Below are 24,311 nucleotides of genomic sequence, written 5' to 3'. Positions count from 1 at the left end.
ACTGTCCATTTCTAAAAAAAAAAAATTGAGACATTGTGTCCACTTTCAAATAAATTCATTTAATTCATAAAAGGAGGACATCCCTGTGGTCACCAGGGGGTGGATTATTATAAAAAGACAGAAGGTCATGACTGGCTGAGAAGAAACCCTGCTTTGTGGAACCATAGACCTCCTCAGACCATAATTCTTTCTGAACGAGTATAAAACAGTCCTCTTTGAATTGTAAAGGAATTTCTGACCAGGGGAGGAATTATTGTATGTAATTATTCTACATTTGCATCATACATGCATTCAGCGGTCTTGTCCATGCTGTAGAGTACAGGTGACCCACGCCTAATAAGATCATTTTACTGGCCAGTTTTGGCAGTTGGACAGAAGTCACACAGCATGCAGCTCTCGGTAAATATGGTTTATTTGCATTAACTATCTACACAGCATCACAGGACACATATCATACAATTTACTGCCCATAAAACAGCCATTTTCTCAAAAAAAAAAAAAAAAGAGAGAAATTGATGTTTTCTGCAATTCAGACGGTTTATATCAGCCGTTTTAGATTCTGCTCTTCATGGCATGACAATAAACGGCAAAAAACGATTTCTTACAGTTTACTTCAGTCACAAGTACTGCAGACGTGCAGAAATTCGTGATGTGGTAGACCTGTGTTTGTTAAGCCACTTTTCATCATTTCGTGTTTTGCTACATGAAAGAACGTTGTGTACGGTGGCTGGTGCCGCACGCACACGCAGCGCCGCTCGAGGAGCATGAAGTCAAGTTCACACAGTCACGCCGTGCCTTCAACAATGCAGGGAAGACTCCAGTGGCAGTATTTTCTACTGACCGTCGTCTTCACCGCCACATCTTACACACTCTTCAACTTCTGCACAGGGGAGTTTGAGGATCTTCCAGACAGAAGAGCACGTGGCTCCCGCCAAGAGGACGTGCTGCCTGCGGGCATTCCTGAGGTGGTCAGGGGGAAACCAAGAGGATGGTTCGGCGTCAGGCCGAGGGTGAGAGGGCGCAGCGGGGAGCGGACTCAGAAGGAGATCATGTGTGCGCTGAAGAAGCAGGTCCCTCTCAGCGTCGTGAAGCTGGGAGATGGGCCGTTTTCAGGGGAAGAGTGGGAGAGGAGCTTTCCCTCAAAAAGCCTGGAAGAAAGCCTGGGTCCTCTGAGGAGCTGCGCCGTCGTCACGTCTGCAGGAGCTTTACTCAACTCAGGACTGGGACCGGAGATTGGTAAGATGGGCAGGATGAAGATGAATCAAATGCACACAATAAAAAATAATATATATAATAATATAATATAATGGTGTCACTTTAGGTGTAATGGTAGCATGACAGTGACATTCTGAGATTACATCCGTAAACCACATGATGGAGCGGAAGAGTCCGAAATTGTCCATTCATAAAAAATATGACCGTTTATCTAATGCTGTATGTAAACCTCAGAATTTCAAAAGAGCTGATTTAAATAACAACATGGAAAGATGGTTCTGGAAGGCGGTTATCAGAGAGCATTGTTCCACGTTCTGGTTAATGTGTAGCAGCTCTGCGAGGACACGATCAGCCCGGCGCCTGATAAGGAATCAGGGTTTAACATGTAGTGGCCACTCCAGCTGCTAATGACTTAACCCTGAACCTCGAAATGTGGACTTCATACGTGGAAGTGGACATGATGACCAGGACTTTAAAGCCTGTGAACTTCACAATTCCAGGTTCTTGAAGCCCACAATTAGTGAAGTAAAGTGATTGATTCTTGTGATACACAGCAGCACAGCGCACAGTGAAATTTGTCCTCTGCATTTAACCCATCACCCTAAGTGAGCAGTGGGCACTATGACAGGCGCCCGGGGAGCAGTGTGTGGGGACAGTGCTTTGCTCAGTGGCACTTTGGCAGATCACGGGGCCGCTTCCTTAACTGCTAGGCCACCACCAATTAAGATCAGTACTTTTATTTTTTATGATTGCTTCAATATTATTGCAATATTAATGGCAGGGAACAGTGGTGTATACTGACAGATACAGACAGGAATTACAAGGATCTTGCACATCTAAATTATCACAGGTGATAAGTGGGCTTCAAGAAACTGGAAATGTTGAACTCGTGAACCTGTGGGCCTCAAAACCTGGAATTGTGGGCATCACGGACCTGGAAAAGTTCTTGAAGTCCCCACTTCCAGGTTGTAAAAGTTCACATTTCCTGGTCCATGAAGTCCAGGCTTCCAGGATCTTGAAGTCCATCATTTGATTCAGGGATGCATCATCAGCAGAGGAAAGATGACGCATGATATATTTCACTGCAAAATCCCAAACAGCTTTTATTTTTTGGTCACAATGTGGAAGTTTTAGATAAATTGTAAAAGAGGGGCATGAGCATAATGAAAGTTTACTTATTAAAGCCACTGACCTGGAATTAATGTTAAATTTTTTTTTCTTTCTTTCTTGAAAGACTCCCATGATGCTGTGCTTCGCTTTAACTCTGCAACAACGGATGGTTACAGTGTAGATGTGGGGAACAAGACCACCCTCCGCCTGGTAAACTCCAAGGTGGGATTCTCCCAAATACCTTGTCAGGTTTGGACGCCCCTACTCTCTGGCACTTTTGGAAACTAAGATGAAGCCATAAAGAAGAATCCTATAGAAACAAAATCATCATCATTGTCAGCCGCTTGAAAGTGTTCAGTATAAAACCTCCAGGACTGCTGGAGACTGTCCCCGCTGTCCAACTTAAGGTGGTGGAGAGAAGACAGAGAGTGTGAAATGCTGCCATCACAGCAAAAGCTCTCTGATTTTGAGACACACGAGGAGTACATAAGTACATAATAACATAAATTCAAAAAATTAAGAAAAAATGATTATAATGCAAGCGGTAAAATAATGCAAAATAATGAAGTGACATAACATCCAACCAGAACAAACAGGAAAACAGCAGGAAAAAAGGCCAATAAATGACAACAACTGTTTTACAGTAATGGCTGTGAGGTGTTTAGATGACAGGTCCTTGTCTTTTTCACTAATAGTGTGACCTAGAAATGTAACTGATTTGGAGGCAAAATGCAACTGAAATGCAAACCAAAACTAAGACAATAATCCTTTCTTCTTTTTTTTCTCCTTTTCTACTTCTAACACTGCATGGGCCGTGGTGGGCCAATTCAGGGGGGTCAGATGGAGAGAGAGAGCTGTAAATAAACAGATCTTAGACATAAAACAAACAAAAAAATCAGTCCTGTCAGTCGAAGTCTCGTCAGTTGCATCACAACATGATTTTTACCTGTGAAAGAGTGAAACTGTCATGGGTTCAAGGAAACAAAAAGGGCACGGCGCAAGTCATAACCAAAACAATGTTGTCATCTCAATGCTACCATTTAAATCATGAAAAAAATACAGCATCATATTGGTCATCAAATGGTAAAACCCCACAATGGCAGTCCAATATAAATTCTCAGGATGTGTGGAATGTGTAGGGAGTGTGTGCGTGTATCAGTGTGCTTGGAATGTGTGTACGTCTTCGTATTCAGTCTGGAGCTCCACACGGCTTCACCTTATCAGTCCAGTTGGGGATATCCATGGTGGACATGTCCTACTCTGTGACCACGTCTCTCACCATAGGAGGTGCCAAATCCTCTTTGGAACCACTTGGAGTCGAACCAGGCTCCTCTGCTTTTTATTTTGGGGCATTCTCTCACCAATGTCCACTTTGGCCACAGCGGAAGCACACATCACACCGTTTCTTGCTCTGTTCTTGCTCTGTGGAGTGGGGGTGCAACAGCATGAAGAATGAGTTGGGCCCTCTTGTCTTCCTTGACCCTTGCTTCGACCTGTCTGGCCTGGGCGTGGCACAGAACGTCAGCGAGACGCACTGAAGCATCAGCCCAGCATCTGTAATCCACGTTCCTCCCGCACATCATTCTGGTCAGCGGTCGCACAACCCGGCATGCAGGGCCGGGATGCCGAGCCATTTCGGTGGATGTCGGTGTGAACTCTCTGATGACATCATTCGCGGCTCTGGACAGGGCTCTGCATTAGGGAGGTGCTTAGAGGAGTTCAGGAGTCTGTACACATGCACAGGCCCACTTGGTCCATGGGGGACTAGTAAGCGGCGCCTGAACGAGTCTTGGGAGGAGAGAATGGGTCGGCTGCTCTGATGGTGGATTTCTCCTGTGGGATCGAAGCAGTGACGTCATCGTGCGGTGGTGTTTTTTGCTGCTCCGGTAGCGGTTGCTCCAGCAGGGGTCGCGATGATTTTTAGGGCGGAAGGGTGGAGCTTCAGATTCCGGTCGGCCTGCAGGTCCAAGAGTTCTGCAAAAGGGGGATTCAAAGGCACAGGAGCAGAGGCAAACAGTGCAGCCGTCGGGAAGTCTCCCTTCTTAAATAAAATAAAACAACCCACACACCCACAAGCAAAGTGCACATACAACAGTACAAAATTCATTTAAAATTGCACAGTTTAGGTGTATAATATATATTTTACCCCATCTTTCCACAAACTTCATTTTAAAACTTGTAAATGAAAAATATTTTCCCATATTCCCTTTAAAGCTGAATAAAGTGGAAACCTGCTGTAAATCGCTGTGCAGATGTCTAGACGGTAAAATCTACTGATAAGAGTTCAGTCCCAAAACAAAACGAGAGCGAGAGTGAGATTTGCAAACGCGTCGCACTAATGGCTCACAATTCTCCCGTTTTATGTTTTTTTTGGGCTAAAGTTGATGGTCAAACAACACGTGTCCAGGCCCATACATTTTTCCCTTCACAAACCTCACATGATATTTCATAGTCCTGCATCTACTGTGTTATTCTATAATGTAAAAAATTCAAGATCCATTATTGAGTAGGGGCGTCCAGACTTTTGACAGGCAGTGAATTTCGTGAAACGCCATATTTTCAGGAAATTATTAATTTAGTTCTGCTGCAATAAAGGTCGTAGTGAAGAGCTGGGACGCCTTCTCCAGTTCGCATCTTTACAAGACAGGAGTTCTGCTTGTGTGGGACCCAGCGCCTTACTCCAGAAACCTGACAGACGTGAGTACTGATTCTGGACAACTCTCCAGTCTGAAGTGCAGCACCGATCAGCCACAACTTTATGTCAAAAGAAGGAAAAGCAGCACAGTCCTCCCTGTAAGCTGGTGGAAGGAGTGTGTTGCTTTCAAGCCTTACCGAAACGTCCTTCATGGAAACAGTATTGGTGGTTTGGAATGGTTTGAGGAGCATCTGATGTGCAGACTTGTCTCCAGATGCCTTGCCAGGTCAAAGCTGCTTGTAATGGCTGATCGGTGTCGGCCAGCAGTGTAGCAGGACCTGTTTTTTGTTTTTTGTGTTGCACCAATTTCTTCCGTCTCCGTCGTAGTGGTACAAGAAGCCAGACTTTGACTTCTTCAAGGCCTACCAGAAATATCGGCAGCTCCATCCCGACCAGCCGTTTTACATTCTGAGCCCCTCCTATCACTGGAATCTCTGGGATTTGATTCAGGACAATACTGTTTTGAACCTGGTCTTCAACCCGCCTTCTACTGGAATGCAAGGTGGGTGGAAATCAGGTCACAGTTTTCAGGTGAACATTGTTATTTATGAGGATGAGGATATGAATGAAGAAATCACATACTGTTCAAATCTTTACTTCTACTTCACATCTTGGAATCGTGTAATACTTGAATCAGTTCTCCGGTACAAAAAAGAAGAACCAGAGAACAATAGATGAGAACTTCAGATTTGAACGAACATGTTCTGTTATAGAACATAGGTTCTATAATCGGTTCTATAATCGGTTCTATAGTTTGCAGGTATCTTTTACATATGACCATGATGGAGAAATGTACATTTTAATGGTGGATTACTAAAGGAGCTCAGATGAATGAGCTGCTTTTTTCTATTCTGGACCTCTTCTCCAAGGCATTGCCCTGATGATGAACCTCTGCGAGAAGGTGAACGTCTACGAGTTCCTGCCCTCACACAGGAAGACCAGCCTGTGCCACTACTACGAGAAGCACAAGGCCTACTGCATGTATGGAGGTTACCACCCACTTACCTTCGAAAAGAGCCTCATCAAGCGCCTCAACCAAGGCACCAGTGACGACGTCCTCACGTTGGGACGGGTCACGCTGAGTGGACTGTCGCAGATAACGTGTCCTTAACGTGTCCTTAATTCAAATTGTTGAGTCTCTGAACACCTTGTGCCCCCAGCCCGAGCTCCGCGGTTCTTAACATGATTAATATTAATGCACGAATGTGAAAACATCTGCATTTAGATGTATGTAATGTATGCTGTGTCGACATCCAGTCGAAAATAAGAAATTTCTTCTTTAAAAAGCGGAAGCGCACTACATTTACATTTTACATTTACAGCATTTACCAGACGCCCTTATCCAGAGCGACTTACAGTCAGTAGTTACAGGGACAGTCCCCCCCTGGAGACACTCAGGGTTAAGTGTCTTGCTCAGGGACACAATGGTAGTAAGTGGGGTTTGAACCTGGTTCATAGGGATTTATTGAGAGTAAAGCTCTAGAACACCTAGTGAACTTCCTGCTCATTTTTTAGAATTTGGTCGTCTCCTTTGTTGCGTTAAAATACTTTATAAATAAATGTTGTACGGTACTTTAAAATTGATGCTACTAAATAAGCTCATTTCCACAACTGAAAAGCTTGACTGTTGCTCATTTCCATTTTCCCCTCCCCTCAATTTTGGGAAATGCACTCTGTGCATTAAAAACACTGTGGCGTCATGGAGGCGGAAGCTGAGATCAAAATGAGCTGGATTTTTCTAGAATCAGGCCTTGGTGAGGCTCCGGGCTGGAATAATTTTTTTTAATATATATATATATATATATATATTTAAAAAAAAAAAAACAGCAGTCTATTAGGGAACACAGGGGTCGTTAATAAACACCACAGCTCCTGCTGGCTCTCCCCATGACTGTTCCAACTAGGGTCGAAACGATTATTCGAATAACTCGAACGATTCGATTACAAAACAATCTTCGAGGAAAATTCTTTGCATCGAGGCTTCAGTTTAATTAGTCACCAAAGTCCATCTATTATCGTATCGCTCCTGCGGAGCTGCGCAGCACCAGAATCATTGTTCTACATGGACTGTTTTAACTGACGTGCATTTCAAAGATTTAAAGAGCCGCAATTTATTGGCGGAAAAAAAGGTGTGCGTAAAAGGCATTAAATGTCTGAAGTGTGGGAGCACTTTACGCTGCGTGGACAACGTAGTGCAGTAAATACACTGTAAAATGGACCTGGCTTACCATAAAAGAACTTCGTCAATACTAGAGCACGTTATCCGAGCAAATCCTCACGTAAACCGCACTTCTCCAAGCGGACAAGGTATCGTATTTGTATGATTGCTAACTAATATTAGCGCTTCTTAGAACATACATTATTTTAATTATTTGTGTTATGAGTAGTGGTGGGCCGTTATCGGCGTTAACGTGAGACTCTTATCGGGCGATAAAAAAATATCGCCGTTAATCTATTCACAAAGTTGGGTTGGGAGCTGGGTCTATACTACGCAAGCTATTGTGCCGGAGTTAAATGGTTACACTAGATTTATACGTATATTTCTTCTTTCTTGTGTCTTTTAGTTTGTTATTTCCTAAAGACTTTTATTTTGTTTTTGAGACCCGGTTCAGGTCTCTTGGACACATGGCGTGAGTCGTGGCGTGGGGTTTGTGTGCAAAATGTTTTCTTTCATTTTTTGGCATGTGTTTTATTTTTTTATGTTCTTTTAATACTGTATATTGTAGAGAGAGGTGCAGAAAGACGCGATGTGTGACGCGATGTTCTGACGCGACCATGCTTTTTTATACAGAAATGCAGTATTGTAAATTGTGAATGCTTTATGTTAATGTTCAGTTCTCTTGGACACATGGCATGAGTTATGAGAGAGAGGTGCAGAAAGACGCGACATGTGACGCGATGTTCTGACGCGACCTGGCTTTTTGTACAGAATACACTTTGCACAGAAAATCTCTTCATTTGCGGTTCAAGAAACGAAATCAAAAAGTTACACAACGCAGAAGAAGGACCGCTACACTATGATGACTTTCACCTTGATATTTTAGCGCGGATGCATACCTAGAAACTAGGGCTGCACGATTTGGGGAAAAAGACATATTGCGATTATTGAGATCAATATTGCGATATGCGATTGCGATATGATAAACATACAAACTACTTATAACCTGAAATGCCCAGTGCTTTCAAAATACAATATTCTACAAAACTCTTTTACATTACTGTCGAACGACAAAGCCTGGTAAGGCTAAACAACTGTTTTGATTATATTTGGCCATTATAAAATCCCGTATTACAGTTCTTACATTTAACCAAAACGTTGTTTGGAGGCTGACTTGAACACAGGGATGCATAGCTTTGCTAGCTTAGCTAAGGTTAAGATTTGTAAACAGAGGTGAATTTCTTTAGGAAACCTTCAAAGTTTGAGAAAAGTTAACTAAACAGCTAAGAACAGTCTAAATAATTAATGCCTACGTTTAGCCAAAACGTTGTTTGGAGGCTGACTTGAACACAGGAATGCATTGCTTCGCTAGCTTAGCCTATCTTAGCTAAGGTTAAGACTTTTAAAACGGGATTTTATAATGGCCAAATATATTAAAAACAGTTGTCCAGCCTTACCTATGAAATGTAATCCCTGGTTTGGAGCATACAGCGGTTTGTACAGCCCCAAGCAGCACAAGAGTGAGGCATTTTTATGCACTTCTGTCCATAGACATGTATATGCTTCACGCCACAGCAGAGCCTATCACAATATGGCGGCGACGTTGACATACGATGCAGCGCGTCATGTGCCGTCTAACCATATGTCTCTGAATCGAAAGTCATGTGACCAAATACGTCACATCCGACTGAAGTGAGACTCGCAAACTTTGAGAGAATGAGAGAATGGATCGAACATGTTGCCGATGCAATCCATGTACTAATCATTTAAATCGCAGCTTTTTGCGTTCATGTAATCGCACAGACTGACATCGCGATTACGATTGCGATTAGATTAATCGTGCAGCACTACAAGAAACCCGTTCTCAAAGACTTACTTTGAGTCATTATTTGGGTAGCACACATATTCTGAATGCCTTTGGCAGAATTCAAATGAGCCATTTTAATCTAGATGAATCTAGACTAATGTAGATTAATCTAGATTTAATCTAAAATATAGATTGATCTAGATTAATTCCAAGATTACAGTGAGATTAATCTAGATTAAGAAAATAAATCTATGCCCACATCTAGTTATGAGTCGATAGTAACGAGGAATGATAAGGCATGAGATCTCACATAATTCACGGCCGCCGTTCTATGTGAGTGGCAGTGGAATGGGCCACACCCAGCGACCAATCGGCGATGGTCCCACCCTTCGAGGTTGTTCCAGCAACAGGTGAAGCCACGCCAGCGGCCCTCAAAAGAGGTACGTGATGTTTTTATGGGAGTCCAGAAGTTCCCGAAGATATTCAAGTGCTCCAGGTCGTCACCAAGATGTTCATTAAAATACTCCAGGTCCTCAATGAGAATTTTGTTCAATTACTCCAGGTCCTAACCGAGATTTTAATTAAAATACTCTGGGGTCCTCTCCGAGATTTTAATTATAACACTCCAGGTCTTCACCGAAATTTTATTTCTAATACTCCAGGTCTTCACCAAGATTTTAATTCTAATACTCCAGGTCTTCACCAAGATTTTAATTATAACACTCCAGGTCTTCACCGAGATTTTATTTCTAATACTCCAGGTCTTCACCAAGATTTTAATTCTAATACTCCAGGTCTTCACCGAGATTTCAATTCTAATACTCCAAGTCTTCCCCAAGATTATAATTAGAACACTCCAGGTCTTCACCAAGATTTTATTTCTAACACTCCAGGTCTTCAAACGAGATTTTATTTCTAATACTCCAGGTCTTCACCAAGATTTTAATTCTAATACTCCAGGTCCTCCCCAAAGATGTCGTACCTGCATTAGTAGACCAGCTCCTCTTGCATGAGTTGTCTATCACATGAGTCAATAAAGCGGCTACACTTACAGCCGCTTGATTCCAGATTTCTGCGGCTCACTGGACTGTGGGTGTGGTGGAGGTAAAGATGTGGCCACTATGCCAACCGAGTTCTCCTCCTGCTCCTCGTTGACAGAAAGACACGTAAACTGTTAAAGTGAACATACTTGTGTTTATGACTTTTTACAGATTTTTAAGACTCCCAAGTGCTCCAGGTCGTCAACAAGATGATCATTAAAATACTCCAGTTCCTCAAAAAGATTTTTGTTGAACTACCTCAGTTCCTTGTCAAGATTTTGTTTTGACTTTTCAAGGTCCTCGACTTCACCTTTTCTTGTTAAGTACATAACTCCACATGTGTTCATTCATAGTTTTGATGCCTTCAGTGAGAATTTAAATGGTCATGAAAATAAATGGTCAACGTAAATGGTCACAGAAGACACAGAATGAGAAGGTGTGTCCAAACCTTTGGCCAGTACTCTGTGTCTCAAATCAGTAGTTTGAAATAAATATTCACCAGTGTGGTCAGAACACATTGCTGCAAATTTGTTTATTAATTTTAAAATAAGTTTTAAATATGACAAGACCACGGCACATTGTGTGGAGTAGATTTATTGAAATATATCAATTTTAGAAGTTTATAAATAAACCAGGAAAAAAAAATGTTCAGAATAATTCCTTTGTTCAATAAAAACCCAAATGGTCAAACCCACACGGTCCTCATCGCAGTGGGGCCAAACAAACCATTTACAAACCGCTGTAGCTGGAAATAATAATGGTAACATCCATCAGTCCTTTAACAGGCGGATGTGGGAAAAGTGGAAAACGTCCGTTCCCTCGGCCGGTTTCTCACGGCTTTCGTCCTTTCTTGCGCAGGGACTGGCCTTCTCCGGAGAAGGCTATGAAGCTGCTCGCCGAATCATCCTGAGCAAAGCCGAAAAAAAAAAAAAAAGTTAACACTCAGCCGTTAAATCGTATTACCTTCACCCCGCTGTTAAAAGTCAGTTTATTCCATTCTAGTCCAGAGAGCCTTTTCTGATATTTTTAAAAATTGGATGAGATGAGACAGGATCGAGGATTCTCACCTCTTCTATCTTTCTGGGCAGAGGTCGGGAGTTTCTGATAAAAGTGATCCGGCCCATTTTAAATTCATAGTTCGGGATGCCTCTGTGAAATCAAAGTTTACAAAGTGACGTCGGGTGATGTGACACTAGTGCATAGTTCATGTAGAAAGTACAACGATGATGAGGGTGAAGAGCGACCTTTTGATGTCACTGGGGTCGATGGGAACTGGACTTGGCTCGATGCCTTTCTTTTTGCCATCCAGACGGTTGCCTGATCCTGTGAAAGCCTGAATGCAATTGAACCTAATTTTAATTCAAATGAACAAACACCTTTATAGAAATGACTGTTAAAATGAATATTATTTAAAAAAAAAAAAAAAAAACTCACCCTGAAACCTAAATCCATCTCATAATTACTGGGGTCGGCATCTTCCTCCTGGCACAAGACAGCAAAGAGATTTACACTCTACCAATGAGACAGCTGGAGGACCAATAACCACTGTTCAAGGTGCCTACCGCTGGTTCCTCGTAATGCTGAGAGTGTCTTTCAGGCTCTTTGTAGCCCAGTGGTGCATCAAAGTCCACCTGACGGTTGCATAGAACCAATAAAATGAGCAAATCGTTTCCACTTTCTATGTCTTTCTTTCTGTGTACAAATAACAAGATTCTTACATTCATATCACACTCGATGATTGACACGGCTTTGTCCGGCTTAGTCTCCATGACTCTCAATTCATAGATCTAAAAACGAAGAAATAGGAACAAAACTTATTCAACTTTTCCAATGGAAAAAATGTAACTTACATTAAGCTGATAAAAAAAGCATTAAAAGAAAAAAAAAAAGGGGCAGTGGTGGCCTAGCGGTTAAGGAAGCGACACCGTAATCAGAAGGTTGCCAGTTCGAATCCTGATCCGCCAAGGTGCCACTGAGGTCCCCTTGATGAAGGTACCGTCCCCACACGCTGCTCCCCGGGCGCCTGTCATGGTGCCCACTGCTCACCAAGGGTGATAGTTAAATACAGAGGACACATTTCGTTGTGTCACCGTGTGTCATGCTGCAGTGTCTCACAATCACTGCAGCATGTAGTGATTGTGTAGATTTACAGTACTGTGTAACGATTTGTCAGCAGCAAAATCCTGATTAAAAAGTGAAAGTGGTAATGTAGATGTTGATATGTAGAGATGTTGCAAAGAACATTACAACTCTGTAAACTAACGCTACACAACTCATGTCATTGTTTTAATAAAAATAAGGAATATCAATATTTCACTTGTTTTGTTGTTAAAATAAAAACATTTTCTTGCATCTCACAAAAACAAGGGATGTGTGTCGAGACATTATATTTTTAAGCAAAGTTAAGAACCTTTTCATTGTAGTTGATAGCGATGACGTCACCGGTAGTCAAGCAGGCAAAATTTCTCAGAGCATTTTCTAAGCTGCGGAAACACAAGTATAAGGTAAAGATAAAGATTGTGCATGTGGCCTGTAGACGCAGCGTCACACACAGTTGTCTGGGTTCACATACACAGCTTTGGGGTTGGTGATGTCGAGGAAGTCCGGGCTCTGAGGCTGGAACTTTGAGTACGTTGCTACCATCAGATTTACACTCTCCACCTGCACCAGACCACCTTCCTCCAGCAGCAGATTCTGCATCATCTGATGGGAAAACAATGCAGAAAATGCCTGAAGAACTCTCGGAAAGTCCCATGGTGAGAAGTGACATAGTACATACACGGTAGTATGGTAGTAGCCTAGTGGGTAACACACTCGCCTGTGAACCAGAAGACCCAGGTTCAAACTTACTACCACTGTGTCCCTGAACAAGACACTTAACCCTGAGTGTCTCCAGGGGGGGACTGTCCCTGTAAATGATTGTAAGTCACTCTGGAAAAGGGCATCTGGTAAATGCTGTAAATGTATTATTTAACATTAATACGAGTTCCCCCGGCCTGTCTACGGTCCTGCAGTGGCTAGCTCAGATGGTCGGATATGTCCGGAATTTGTCCCCTTATGACATCATAAGAGGGAAAGGTTACCTCCCGTTTCTCCAGAGAATTTCCCAGCCCTCCCATAAAACATTATTTACGGCATTATTTACATTTACGGCATTTGGCGTCTGCCAAATCTTATCCAGAGCGACTTACAACGTGCTTAAGTTACCATCGATGAAGAGATCAATTCCGGTTCACTAGGACCCCAACTATGAATACATCTATTTTATTCACTCTGTTGTAGATTCTGTACACAAGTTCGACAACAAGAAAATTACAATTTAATCTAAATATTCTTTAAACAGGAAGGTCTTGAGCTGTCGTTTGAAGGTGCTCAGTGACTGAGCTGTTCTGACCTCGAGGAGATGTTCATTCCACCACGAGGGGCCAAGACGGAGAAGAGTCTAGATGAGCGTCTTCCTTTTACCTTCAGAGATGGAGGGACCAGGCGAGCAGTACTGGAGGCTCGGAGTATACGAGGTGCAGTGTGAGGTGTAATAAGGGCTGTGAGGTAGGATGGTGCTACTCCATGTTTGGCTTTGTAGGCCAGCATCAGTATTTTGAACCTGATGCGTGCAGCTACTGGGAGCCAGTGGAGGGAACGTAGCAGAGGGGTGGTGTGGGAGAATTTGGGAAGGTTGAAGATTAGTCATGCTGCTGCATTTTGTATGAGTTGTAGAGGTTGGATGGTACATAGTGGTAGAACAGCTAGAAGGGAGTTGCAGTAGTCCAGTCTTGAGATTTTCTAAGGACTGAACCAGTAGTTGGGTGGCCTGGGTTGACAGATAAGGGCGGATTCGTCTGATATTGTAGAGAAGGAGAGAATTATCTATACAGACCGTCATGGCTTCCAAACTGCAGTTGCTCGGTGGTTGGATGTACTTACAATGAGAATGTCTTAGTGACAGAGACAGTCCCCCTGGAGACACACAGGGTTAAGTGTCTTGCTCTGGGACACAATGACAGTAAGTAGGGTGTGAACCTGGGACTTTGGGTCTCCCGGTTCATTGGCGAGCGTCCCACCCACTATTTTGTACCGCATGCAACGTTGTGGCGGAACACTACTCGAAACGTCAACTGATAAACCTTTTTCTGCCGCAAAAGCGCTCACAGAGAGTTGCGGACATGCAGACCAGTCGAGGCAAATCGCCCTGACGAAGTCTCACAAAATTCAGGAATTTTTTTTATATAACACGAAGTTGGTTCCGCCCAACAGCATCTACACAACCGCCACCTGATTCGCTGGGCTGCCGTGAGGCTAAGAGTGAAGACGGTTCGCGCCTAACCCAGTGCGGCAGGTAGCAGATGCCCTCGTCGGCCACGAACTCCAGAACTCCGCAGTGCGTCATCCTGTCCGAGTTCTTGTTGGTCAGCTTGAAGAGCATGGGGTACGTGATGTTGAGCCGGCCTGCGGGCAGAAAGGGAGGACAAACGCCGGTTACCATGGCAATCCGAGGGCGTGGTACTTGATGGGCAGGAAACAGATGTGTGTACTTACTCAGCTGGTCCAGAGCAGACGGGGGCATTATGACTGGTGATTAAAACACACACACACACACACACACATGATTATCCCGCACATGCTCAGTTGCATGGTATGTTAATGACTTCCATTATTAATTTACGAACTTTTCCCTCCCTTCTCCACGTCGGATCTGTCGTTGGGCCCCGCCAGCATGGACACCGAGTAGCAGCGGTACTGCGTGGAGAAGCGGTTCTGAAAGGCCCGTGGTATCGGGTGGTCGAACATGTTGAAGGAAAACTGCACAAAAAAAAAAAACACTTGCCGCATGAAACCAGCACGCCAACGCAAACGATAATTTCGTTTATTTTATTAACGTGGATCGGGAACGATGACGCGTCGCACGAAAACGAAGCGAGCAAGACAGCAAGTCGCACAGCCGAGGCTAGGAGGCTAACTGGAATTAGCATTCCAGCTGGAACCGCGGTAAAACAGAGATTAAAAAAAGACGAGACGCGTGTGTTCGATCGTCGGTTACGCACCATGCTTTAACCGCGGTCGTCTGTGTATTTCAGGCAGCGCGGAACGATGACTTGCAATCCAACTGTCCCGCAGACTGCTTTCTCACCGCCCGGAACGTTAGCGCCAAAAGCAGGAAGTGACGCGGAAGCAAAACAAATCCCGATGGCCAATGACGTGGCAGCGTGACAGAAAAAATAAATACATTTTAAAAACCCGCGCCAAGGATTTTTTTTTTTACTCAAACCCTAAGATATTTCCGTCGGGGCGAAATATGTGCTTTACAAAACCGACGCGACCGGCGCAAAAAAACAAGGTTCCGTCTCCCCCTGCGTCCTCTTCTGATTGGTCCACAGTTGGCCGCCTGTCATATGAAGCTAGAATCCTATTGGCTACTTCAGCACAACTGTCCAACGCCGCGCATTTGGCGCCAGTTTCGTAGGACGGGACTGTTTTTTTTTATGTCGCCGCGACACACGCTTGTTTTATCGAAAGCGCGGCGACTTTTAAAATGTTCGTGACCTGCATTCGAAAGGAGTTTTATGACGTCGTGGTCAACCAGGTGAGTCGCCTTTGTCCTTGCTAGTTCGCTTGTGGCTGGCTAGCCGAGCGGTAGCGTTCGCGTAACGTTGTCCTTGCGTCTGTTTCCCCGCCCGCTGCCAGCGAGTCGCCCTCTTGGTGGCCCTGGACATCGACGCGCTGTGCGCTTGCAAGATCCTGCAGGTGAGTCGGCGCGTTGTCGCCCGGCGGTGGTGGCGGTGGTGGTGGTGGAAGCCCCGGTGTCTTTTGCGTGTGTCCAACGTCCCTGTTCTTCATGCCAAGGCGCTGTTCCACTGCGATCAAGTGCAGTACACGCTGGTGCCCGTGGCCGGGTGGCAGGACCTGGGGACGGCCTTCTTAGAACACAAGGGACAAGTGAGTGGCGTTTCCGCCTCCCGAAACAGGGGCCTGGGACGCGAACAAATACTAACCTGTCAACTGCGTGTGTTCTAGTACCGGTACTTTGTGCTCATCAACTGTGGGGCCAATGTTGAACTTTTGGAGACGCTGCAGCCAGAGGAAGACACCACCTTCTTCGTCCTTGATACCCACAGGCCGGTCGACGTCGTCAACGTCTACAATGACACCCAGGTGTGTGTGTGTGTGTGTGTGTGTGTGTGTGTGTGTTTTATGGCCGTTTGACGGCCGTTCCGTGCTGCAGTGTTTCACGATGACAATCACTTCACTTTCAAGTGGGGTTTCCCTCTTTTTAAAAACAATTGGACACACAAGGTCCCATATTACGAAATGTTCACTTTGTGAGATTATACCAGTTCCCCTGGCCTGTCTATGGTCCCGCAGTGGCCATAAATGCCGATAGGTGTAAAGAGTGTTCCGGAAAATGTCCCCTTAATTAAACCCCTCACCATGACACATTTTTTTTTGGAAAAACGCAGACACTTCTTCCTGTCCGTGCCAAACATTGTGGTTGATGAATGGTCATTGGCCGCTCACCTCCTCGTCCCGCCTCGCTCCTCCTCATTAGCATTTAAAGCTACAGACACCGAAACGGCGCGTCCTGGGGAAACCTTGTTGTGGGACTGGATTTACATTTTTACATTTACAGCATTTATCAGACGCCCTTATCCAGAGCGACTTACAATCAGTATTACAGGGACAGTCTCCCTGGAGCAATTTAGGGTTAAGTGTCTTGCTCAGGGACACAATGGTAGTAAGTGGGATTCGAACCCGGGTCTTCTGGTTCATAGGCGAGTGTGTTACCCACTAGGCTACTACCACTGGATCAAAGTGTCTGTAATTCTGCAACAAGAGACTTCAGATACGGCCAAAAAAAAAAAAAGTCAGGGACCTTTTAACCCTGAGCGTGTCCAGGGGGACTGTCTCTGTAACTACTGATTGTAAGTTGGTAGTAGGGTGGTAGTAGCCTAGTGGGTAACACGCTCGCCTATGAACCAGAAGACCCTGGTTCAAACCCCACTTACTACCAAGACACTTAACCCTGAGTGTCTCCGGGGGGGGGACTGTCCCTGTAACTACTGATTGTAAGTTGGTAGTAGGGTGGTAGTAGCCTAGTGGGTAACACACTCGCCTATGAACCAGAAGACCCTGGTTCAAATCCCACTTACTACCATTGTGTCCCTGAGTGTGTCCCTGTAACTACTCTGGATAAAGGCGTCTGGTGAGTTTCCGTAAACGTGAGTGTCTGTCTTGTGCAGATCAAGCTCCTGATAAAGCAGGACGATGACCTGGGCGTGCCCTCCTACGATGACATCTTTCGCGACGACGAAGATGATGAGGACGGTGGAGACTCGGGGAATGAGAGCGACGACGGCTCTGAGCCTTCTGGGAAACGTCGGCGGTTTGATGAGGCAGGTGCCTGCCGTCCGATGGAGGATCTGAGTCCGTTCACCTTGTTCTTTGAAATGGATGCCGGTTTGTCTAATTGTTTTTTCCCGTTTGTTTCTATTCAGGGAGCGATGGAGAGAAGAATAGAGAGACAGAGGGCAAAGAGAGAGTGGGAGGCGCGAAGGTGACGTGTGTGCACGCGCTGTTTGTTTTCACGGATCTCGTATGTACAGTGGGGTTTGAACCTGGGACTGTGTGCTGTCCTGGTCCATAGTGGTGTGTTGCCCGCTAGGCCACTACCAGCCATGTTGTGTAGCGTCTCAGTGAGTTGTACGTTTTTTTTGTTGTTTTTTTTTCAGACGCGAGATCTTGTTTGACTACGAACAGTATGAATACCACGGAACTTCGGTGAGTACCGTTGACGGCCCGCACTCCTCCTTTGCCTTTTCCGGGCTATGAAGCGAAATATTATTCATTCATGTATTTCCCTGTTTCTTTTCCGTCATAGGCTGCGATGGTGATTTTTGAGCTGGCCTGGGTAATGACCAAAGACACCAAAGACATGCTGTGGTAAGATACGGCCACCAGTAAACCGACCGGTGACCCGCCTCGATGGTGCTGTCAGGTCTACCCGAACGTTCCGGAAGCGTTTCTGGTGAACCGGTAGCAGGCCTGGCCTCACGCGGCGTGGCTTGAGACTGTGCCTGTGTGATAATTACGTTGTTCTGTGACAGGTGGGCTGTCATTGGTTTGACTGATCAGTGGGTTCACGACAAAATCACTCAGTAAGACCCTTTCAACATTTTTTATTTTTATATATATATATATATATATATATATATATAATAAAATTTATTTTTATTAGAAAATGTGTGTTTCAGTAACCGCGTGTTTTTATTTTAGGATGAAGTACGTGACTGACATTGCCACCCTCCAGCGGCACGTTTCTCGGCACAACCACCGCAACGAGGACGAGGAGAACTCCCTGTCCATTGACTGCATGAGGATCTCTTTTGAGTACGAGTATCCTTCATTGTTTAAAATGGCCGAGCCTGTCGCTGTTTCCCATTGTACCTCAAAAGCCTGAATATGGGGCAGTGGGTGGCCTAGCGGAAGGGAACAGACCCGCAATCGGAAGGCTGCCAGTTCGAATTTCCGAACTGCCAAGGTGCCGCTGGGGTCCCCTTGACGAAGGTACCGTCACCCCACACACTTCCCCCCCGGGCGCCTTTCATGACTGCTCACGGCTCTCCAAGGGTGATGGTTAAAAGCAGAGGACCCATTTTGCTGTCTCATCGTGTGCATCACAATGACAATCATTTAACTTTCAACTTTTTTTTTTTTTTTTTTTTCTCTTATGCTTTTTGGGAGTTTAATCCTGTTGTGATTTGAAGACGTGTTTTTGAACAATTTGAGATGCTGGATTCATGACCCACGTTAAACGGAATCTGGTTTTCAGATTCACCAGAATGGTGAGTTTTAGTGCCAAAACTGTTAAATTAACATCATGACTAGCATATGTTTTTCCAGGGGGGCAATATTAATATGACTACAGTTTGATTAGTGCATGTTATATTAACTATACTACACTGATGACTACTTAATGAATTATAGCTACACTGAGTGATGTGATTGCACACAGTGAAATGTGTCCTCTGCTTTTAACCATCACCCTTGGTGAGCAGTGGGCAGCCATGACAGGCGCCCAGGGAGCAGTGTGTGGGGACGGTGCTTTTGCTCTACGTTTAAACACCCAGCAGTGAATTTTAACGTATACTCTCAGAGCATCCGGTATTGTACAACTAGAGGGAGCCAGAGTTCCACCAGCAATCCCAAGGTACTTTATTTATTTATTTTTCTACGGCCCTTAACCAGCTGCCAGCCTGCGCTTGTCCCTCTATCAGCACTGGTCCCTGTATGAGAGCATCTGCAACACCAGCTACACGTCCTGCAGCTTCAAGCTGTGGTCCATTAACGGGCAGAAGCGTCTGCAGGAGTTCCTGGCTGACATGGGGTGAGCGGCCACCCATCCCTGCGCACACACACGCACCACACTAGAGCTGGACATCCGTCAGGTCCACGTTCGGTTTAGAACCGTCTCATTTCACGCGGGCTCACGCTGGACTCGGGTAAAGGAGTTGACGGCTGAGGAAGGCTAGCCTCTTGCAAATATGTTAAGTGAAGTTTAAAAAATTGAATAAATGGCTCCTGGACATAAGACAAAAGAGCTGTGTGCAGGTTGAGCTTGATGAGCATGCTGAACCAGGAGGAAGAAGCGGCTGGAATACGAGCTTTTTCTTTCTAGAGCATTTACATTTACAGCATTTACCAGACGCCAGAGCGACTTCCAATCAGTAGTTACAGGGACAGTCCCCCCCCGGAGACACTCAGGGTTAAGTGTCTTGCTCAGGGACACAATGGTGGGGTTTGAACCTGGGTCTTCTAAGTCATAGGCGAGTGTGTTACCCGCTAGGCTACTACCACCCTTGCAGAAGCTGGTAGGGGGAGTCAACCGTCCAACTTTTTGTTTCCTGACTAGCGAGACCGTGGCTGCGCTTATTGTCTGTCAGTGAGGAGAACGTCCCACCTACGCTAAGCTGTGCTTTAAAATGCAACTCTTTCCATCCAACCCGAAAAGAGGTCGGTGCACAAAGCATGCTGGTACAGTCAGTTTGGCCGACCTTCGCTTGACTCGTGCTGAATGCGGACACTTTGAAAAATGGTCTCCGTTCTGCCTGAGGCCCTCCTGACCCCACGAACGCCAGACAAACGTCTGGTTCAGACGTCTCTGTGAACAAGACCATAACTCTCATCTCACTGACCGATGCATTGATAATCGAATCATGAGACCAATGAAGGTTCACACCTCTAGTATGGAGTATTTTTCCATAGCAAGCAGACATTTTAAACCCTCTTGTTTTGTGTGTGTGTGTCAGTTTGCCTCTAAAACAGGTCAAACAGAAGTTTAACTCTATGGACGTTTCTATCAAGGAGAACCTGCGGGAAGTGATTGAGGAGTCCTCCAGTAAATTCGGGTAACTTGTGTGTGGTTTTTTTTTTTTTTTTTTTGCAAGTTTCTGTTGGCAGTACACGTGGACGTTTGATCTGTTTCAGCATGAAGGACATTCGCATCCAGACGTTCGGCGTCCACTTTGGATTTAAGAACCGCTTCCTGGCGGCGGACGTGGTGCACGCCGCCACCGCCGTGCTGGAGGGCGTGGAGAAGGGCGAGGGCGCGGCCGACAACTTCATCCGAGCGCTGGACTGCTTGAGTCGGTAGGGCAACCGATGTGTGACATCGCAGGCTCGCTTGCGGTGGTGTTGGTACATATCGTCATTTCCAATCCCATGACCAGAATGCACCATGGGATACATTTACATTTACATTATTTATCAGACGCCCTTATCCAGAGCGACTTACAATCAGTAGTTACAGGGACAGTCCCCCTGGAGCAATTTAGGGTTAAGTGTCTTGCTCAGGGACACAATGGTAGTAAGTGGGATTCGAACCCGGGTCGTCTGGTTCATAGGTGTTATTTGGTTCTACAGGCAGAAGAGGTCTGTAGAACCAAGTCCTCTCCCTGTCTCGTTTGGACTAGACAGGAGCTCAGCGTGGACGTCCATATAGCTAGAAGAGCTTTAATTTATTCATATTGCCATGCTACCAGGCCGCCATTTTCTCTCTCTCTCTACACCGGTTCTCGCTACGAGTCCAGCAAAGGAACCAGAGCAGTGGAAAATGGAATCCTGGGTCCCCTCTGCCGGTGTTTTGCAACACGCGTGTCTCTGTCTGCAGGAGTAATCTGGACCGGCTGCACTTAGGACTCGATTTGGCCAAGAAGAAGCTGAAAGCAGTCCAGCAGACGGTCGCCAGCTGCATCTGCACCAACCTCATCCTGTCCCAAGGACCCTTCCTCTACTGCCACCTCATGGAGGTACACTCTTACAGGCCGCTTGTGCAGTTTTAAAAGTATAGACCACGTCTCTTGTGTAGGTTGGGTTATGTTATTTCATCTGTTGGTTTGATCACAGGGCACCCCGGACGTGAAGCTCTTCTCCAAGCCTCTGGCTCTTACTCTGCTCTCCAAGTACCTGCTTAAGGCCTTCATCTGCTCCGTAAGCTCTTCACACACCCTGACTTTGTTGGATAACCAAGTGCCGATGCCTTGACGGGGTGTCTTCCACGGCATAAAACTATACGGCCTGGTTTTTGTCTTTTTAGGAAGCTCAAATCCCATTCTTAGTATGGGAATTATTGGACTGTTATATTTGGTTTGGACGTGTACATGTGCTGCATGCGTTGTTTCCATATTCCAGCACCTCTGCAGCCATGTGTCTCCTTTTTAAGTCATGTAAATGCGCTGTAGCTGGTGCTCTAGTTAGTTAATTGGACAATATTTTACTTTACTTTATTTCGCAGATGCTTTTATGCAAAGGTAGTCTCGGCTAGTCTCTCTATCGAAAGTTAAATTATTATTAATTTTTTTTTTTTTTCGAAATTGCATTTTGAAGAAAAATTTCAGAGGACATATGGTCTTGAATTTGAGTTTTCCCGTAGTAACCGCTCGGTCTGCCTCTCGCTCTCTGTAGACCAGGAACAAGCGCTGTAAGATTCTGCCTCTGATCATGGCGGTGCCGCTGGACGTGGAAAAGGGTACGCTGATGGTGCTGGGCATCCCACCGGAGTCGGAAACGTCAGACAAGAAGAAGTGAGTGGACCCCGAGGCCAGCCTTGCGACTTTGACCAATCACCAAGCTCGCTTCCGTGTGCCTGCATGCAAAGATGCGGGTGTTAACAGTAAAACGGAGTCAAGTCGGGCATTTTGGGCAACAATAATAATAATCAATAATCAGCAAAACATCCCATTAAATTTAGTTTTGTGCACAACAGTGAGTGTGAAGCCTTCTAACGCTCCTTCTCTCTGTTCCACCTATGCAGCTTCTTTGGCAGGGCGTTTGAGAAAGCTGCCGAGAGCACGAGCTCTAGAGCGCTGCATGACCATTTTGACACGTCCAGTAAGTTTTTCTTGTTTTGTTGAAATTGGGATTTTTTTATTTATTATTTTTTTTCCCTTCATATTTATGCACTGAGCATAAATATTTTTTTTTTCTTTTTTTCTTTCGCATTCCATGAACAAATTCCAATTTTATGTCACGTCATACACTGTATGATATGCAGTGAGATGCTTTGACGACTGCTATAGACCACAGTATTGCAAGTATACCATGAACCAATATGCAAATATTGCAAACATAACAAAATATTACACTTTGTCTTTAACGTAAAACATAAAGTATGTAACAGGTAGGGTGGAGGTGTGCAAATGAGTCAAGTCAAAGTATAAAGTGGAAAAAATTGTGCAAAAAAAAAAAAGTTAAGAGTTTGTGCAAAAATTGAATGAACAGGCAATAATAACTTAGTGCTCTTTTTGTCATATTTTACAATTCTTACGTGAATTGAGATGATGCGAGAAATGGAGAGACTAGCCATTTTGGAACCGGTCCACCGGGTGGCAGAGTTCAACTGTGTGCACGTACAACTTTTCTCAGACCCATGGAACCATTACATACGCACGCCGCCAGTCACTCCTACTCCTTTTTTTTTTTTTTGTCATTTTTTTTTTTTAAAGAAATAAAGATGTAAAGTTTCTGAAAGGTCATTGATATCTGACCCATGAGTGTAAAATATAGTACAAAACTAGCGCAGGTCTCTAGGATCGTTGCTGGCTTTACTTAGTGAGCCACGTCACGTGGTACTGCGAGCGTTGCATCCATGTTCCAGCACCTCCGCAGCCACGCATCTCCTGTTAAAAGTTGTGCAAATTACAGCTCCTGATCTACGCCCGACTCTGATTGGTTCATTTTACTCTGGCGTTTAAGTAAAGCCTTTCAGAGTTGTCCTAAAGTTAGTTCAACAAATTTTTGGTAAATTTGACTCATTCTTTGTCATATTTCTGAGATTGTGTGGTCATGAAAATTTGTCTTAGTCTAAGAGTACTTAGAGAGTGAAAAGTCATGGAAATTATTTTGTAAAAATGTGTAAGAACCCTGTTTTCAAAGCAAACAGTCCTGGAAGAGTTGCTTTAACTTCACTCGTATTACTGATCCTCTCACAAAGCTGATGATCATGACCGTAGCAGTCATGAAGGTCAAAAGGGGCGACTCTGACTTTTTTTTTTTTTTTTTTTTCTACTACGTGTGCACACACACAGACTTCTGGTGTAGAGTGTTGAGGAATGTCCTTTTATTGGACTTATTGGCAAAATGGTCCCACTTACTGAGGAATCTTGTCTAGTGGAGCACAGCCCAGCTCTCACACACCCAAAGACGCTGGGATGTTCTCCTTTTTTGGCCCGACCAGACCGTCAAATGCCTTGACGCCTCCTAAAATAGGACGAGCTGCGTATGTTTTGTATGTAAAGCATGTATGTTCAAGAGGCGGCCACGCGGCCCATATCAGAACATCTAACCCGGCCCGGGCCACTCTAATTCTTCTCCCCCTCCTCTTCTTTTCATAGTTATTGAGCTGAAGACGGAGGACCGGGGGAAATTCCTTGATGCCCTTATCACTCTCTTGTCATAAGAGCTCAGGGGCATTCTGGGATAGCGCACGACGACCCTGGATTTTATGTACATGCAAACATGCAAGTTTTTTTTTTTTTTTTTTTTTTTTTTTTTGCATGAGAGGAATTTTTCACCCCTTGAGTAAATGTTAGAAATCCCAGGTTTCCACGCAGTTTGGTGCCAAATACCATCTTTCCCTCCCAAACAGTCTCGAAAACCCAGATATAGTGTGTGTGTGTGTGTGAGAGAGAGAGAGATTGCGGGTGTGCTTCTGTACATATCTAATCATTTATGTCCCTGTTTCCTGTACTTGTATGTGTGTGTGTATATATATATATATCATTTTTAATGTGTGCT

The 24,311-nt window shown here is 44.8% G+C and overlaps 3 protein-coding genes across 3 annotated transcripts; 2 read left to right on the top strand and 1 right to left on the bottom strand.

Moving 5' to 3' along the window:
- The first annotated feature begins 764 nt into the window (after positions 1-764).
- Positions 765-6,131, top strand: LOC114799684 (beta-galactoside alpha-2,6-sialyltransferase 1-like). Its single transcript, XM_028996481.1, has 5 exons — positions 765-1,236; positions 2,450-2,547; positions 4,921-5,022; positions 5,348-5,522; positions 5,890-6,131. Exons 1-5 carry the CDS (start codon positions 765-767, stop codon positions 6,129-6,131), a joined length of 1,089 nt encoding a protein of 362 aa, XP_028852314.1.
- A 4,470-nt stretch (positions 6,132-10,601) lies between these two features.
- ufd1l (ubiquitin recognition factor in ER associated degradation 1) lies at positions 10,602-15,201 on the bottom strand. Its single transcript, XM_028995822.1, has 12 exons — positions 15,068-15,201; positions 14,693-14,825; positions 14,562-14,594; positions 14,350-14,471; positions 12,598-12,728; positions 12,436-12,508; positions 11,744-11,812; positions 11,588-11,656; positions 11,460-11,507; positions 11,270-11,358; positions 11,093-11,174; positions 10,602-10,931 (listed from the first exon to the last, which is right to left on the bottom strand). Exons 1-12 carry the CDS (start codon positions 15,068-15,070, stop codon positions 10,857-10,859), a joined length of 927 nt encoding a protein of 308 aa, XP_028851655.1. The 5' UTR covers positions 15,071-15,201; the 3' UTR covers positions 10,602-10,856.
- A 262-nt stretch (positions 15,202-15,463) lies between these two features.
- On the top strand, positions 15,464-24,040 carry cdc45 (CDC45 cell division cycle 45 homolog (S. cerevisiae)). Its single transcript, XM_028995821.1, has 18 exons — positions 15,464-15,606; positions 15,708-15,767; positions 15,867-15,959; positions 16,038-16,175; positions 17,261-17,413; positions 17,516-17,574; positions 17,750-17,798; positions 17,899-17,960; positions 18,125-18,175; positions 18,294-18,413; positions 19,273-19,404; positions 20,327-20,425; positions 20,505-20,666; positions 21,187-21,325; positions 21,423-21,506; positions 21,981-22,099; positions 22,330-22,406; positions 23,909-24,040. Exons 1-18 carry the CDS (start codon positions 15,556-15,558, stop codon positions 23,971-23,973), a joined length of 1,713 nt encoding a protein of 570 aa, XP_028851654.1. The 5' UTR covers positions 15,464-15,555; the 3' UTR covers positions 23,974-24,040.
- The last annotated feature ends 271 nt before the right edge of the window (positions 24,041-24,311 follow it).

Source organism: Denticeps clupeoides, chromosome 11, assembly GCF_900700375.1.
Source record: "Denticeps clupeoides chromosome 11, fDenClu1.1, whole genome shotgun sequence".
In the NCBI taxonomy this organism is placed as follows: domain Eukaryota; kingdom Metazoa; phylum Chordata; class Actinopteri; order Clupeiformes; family Denticipitidae; genus Denticeps; species Denticeps clupeoides.
This window is presented reverse-complemented; position numbering and strand designations above follow the sequence as displayed.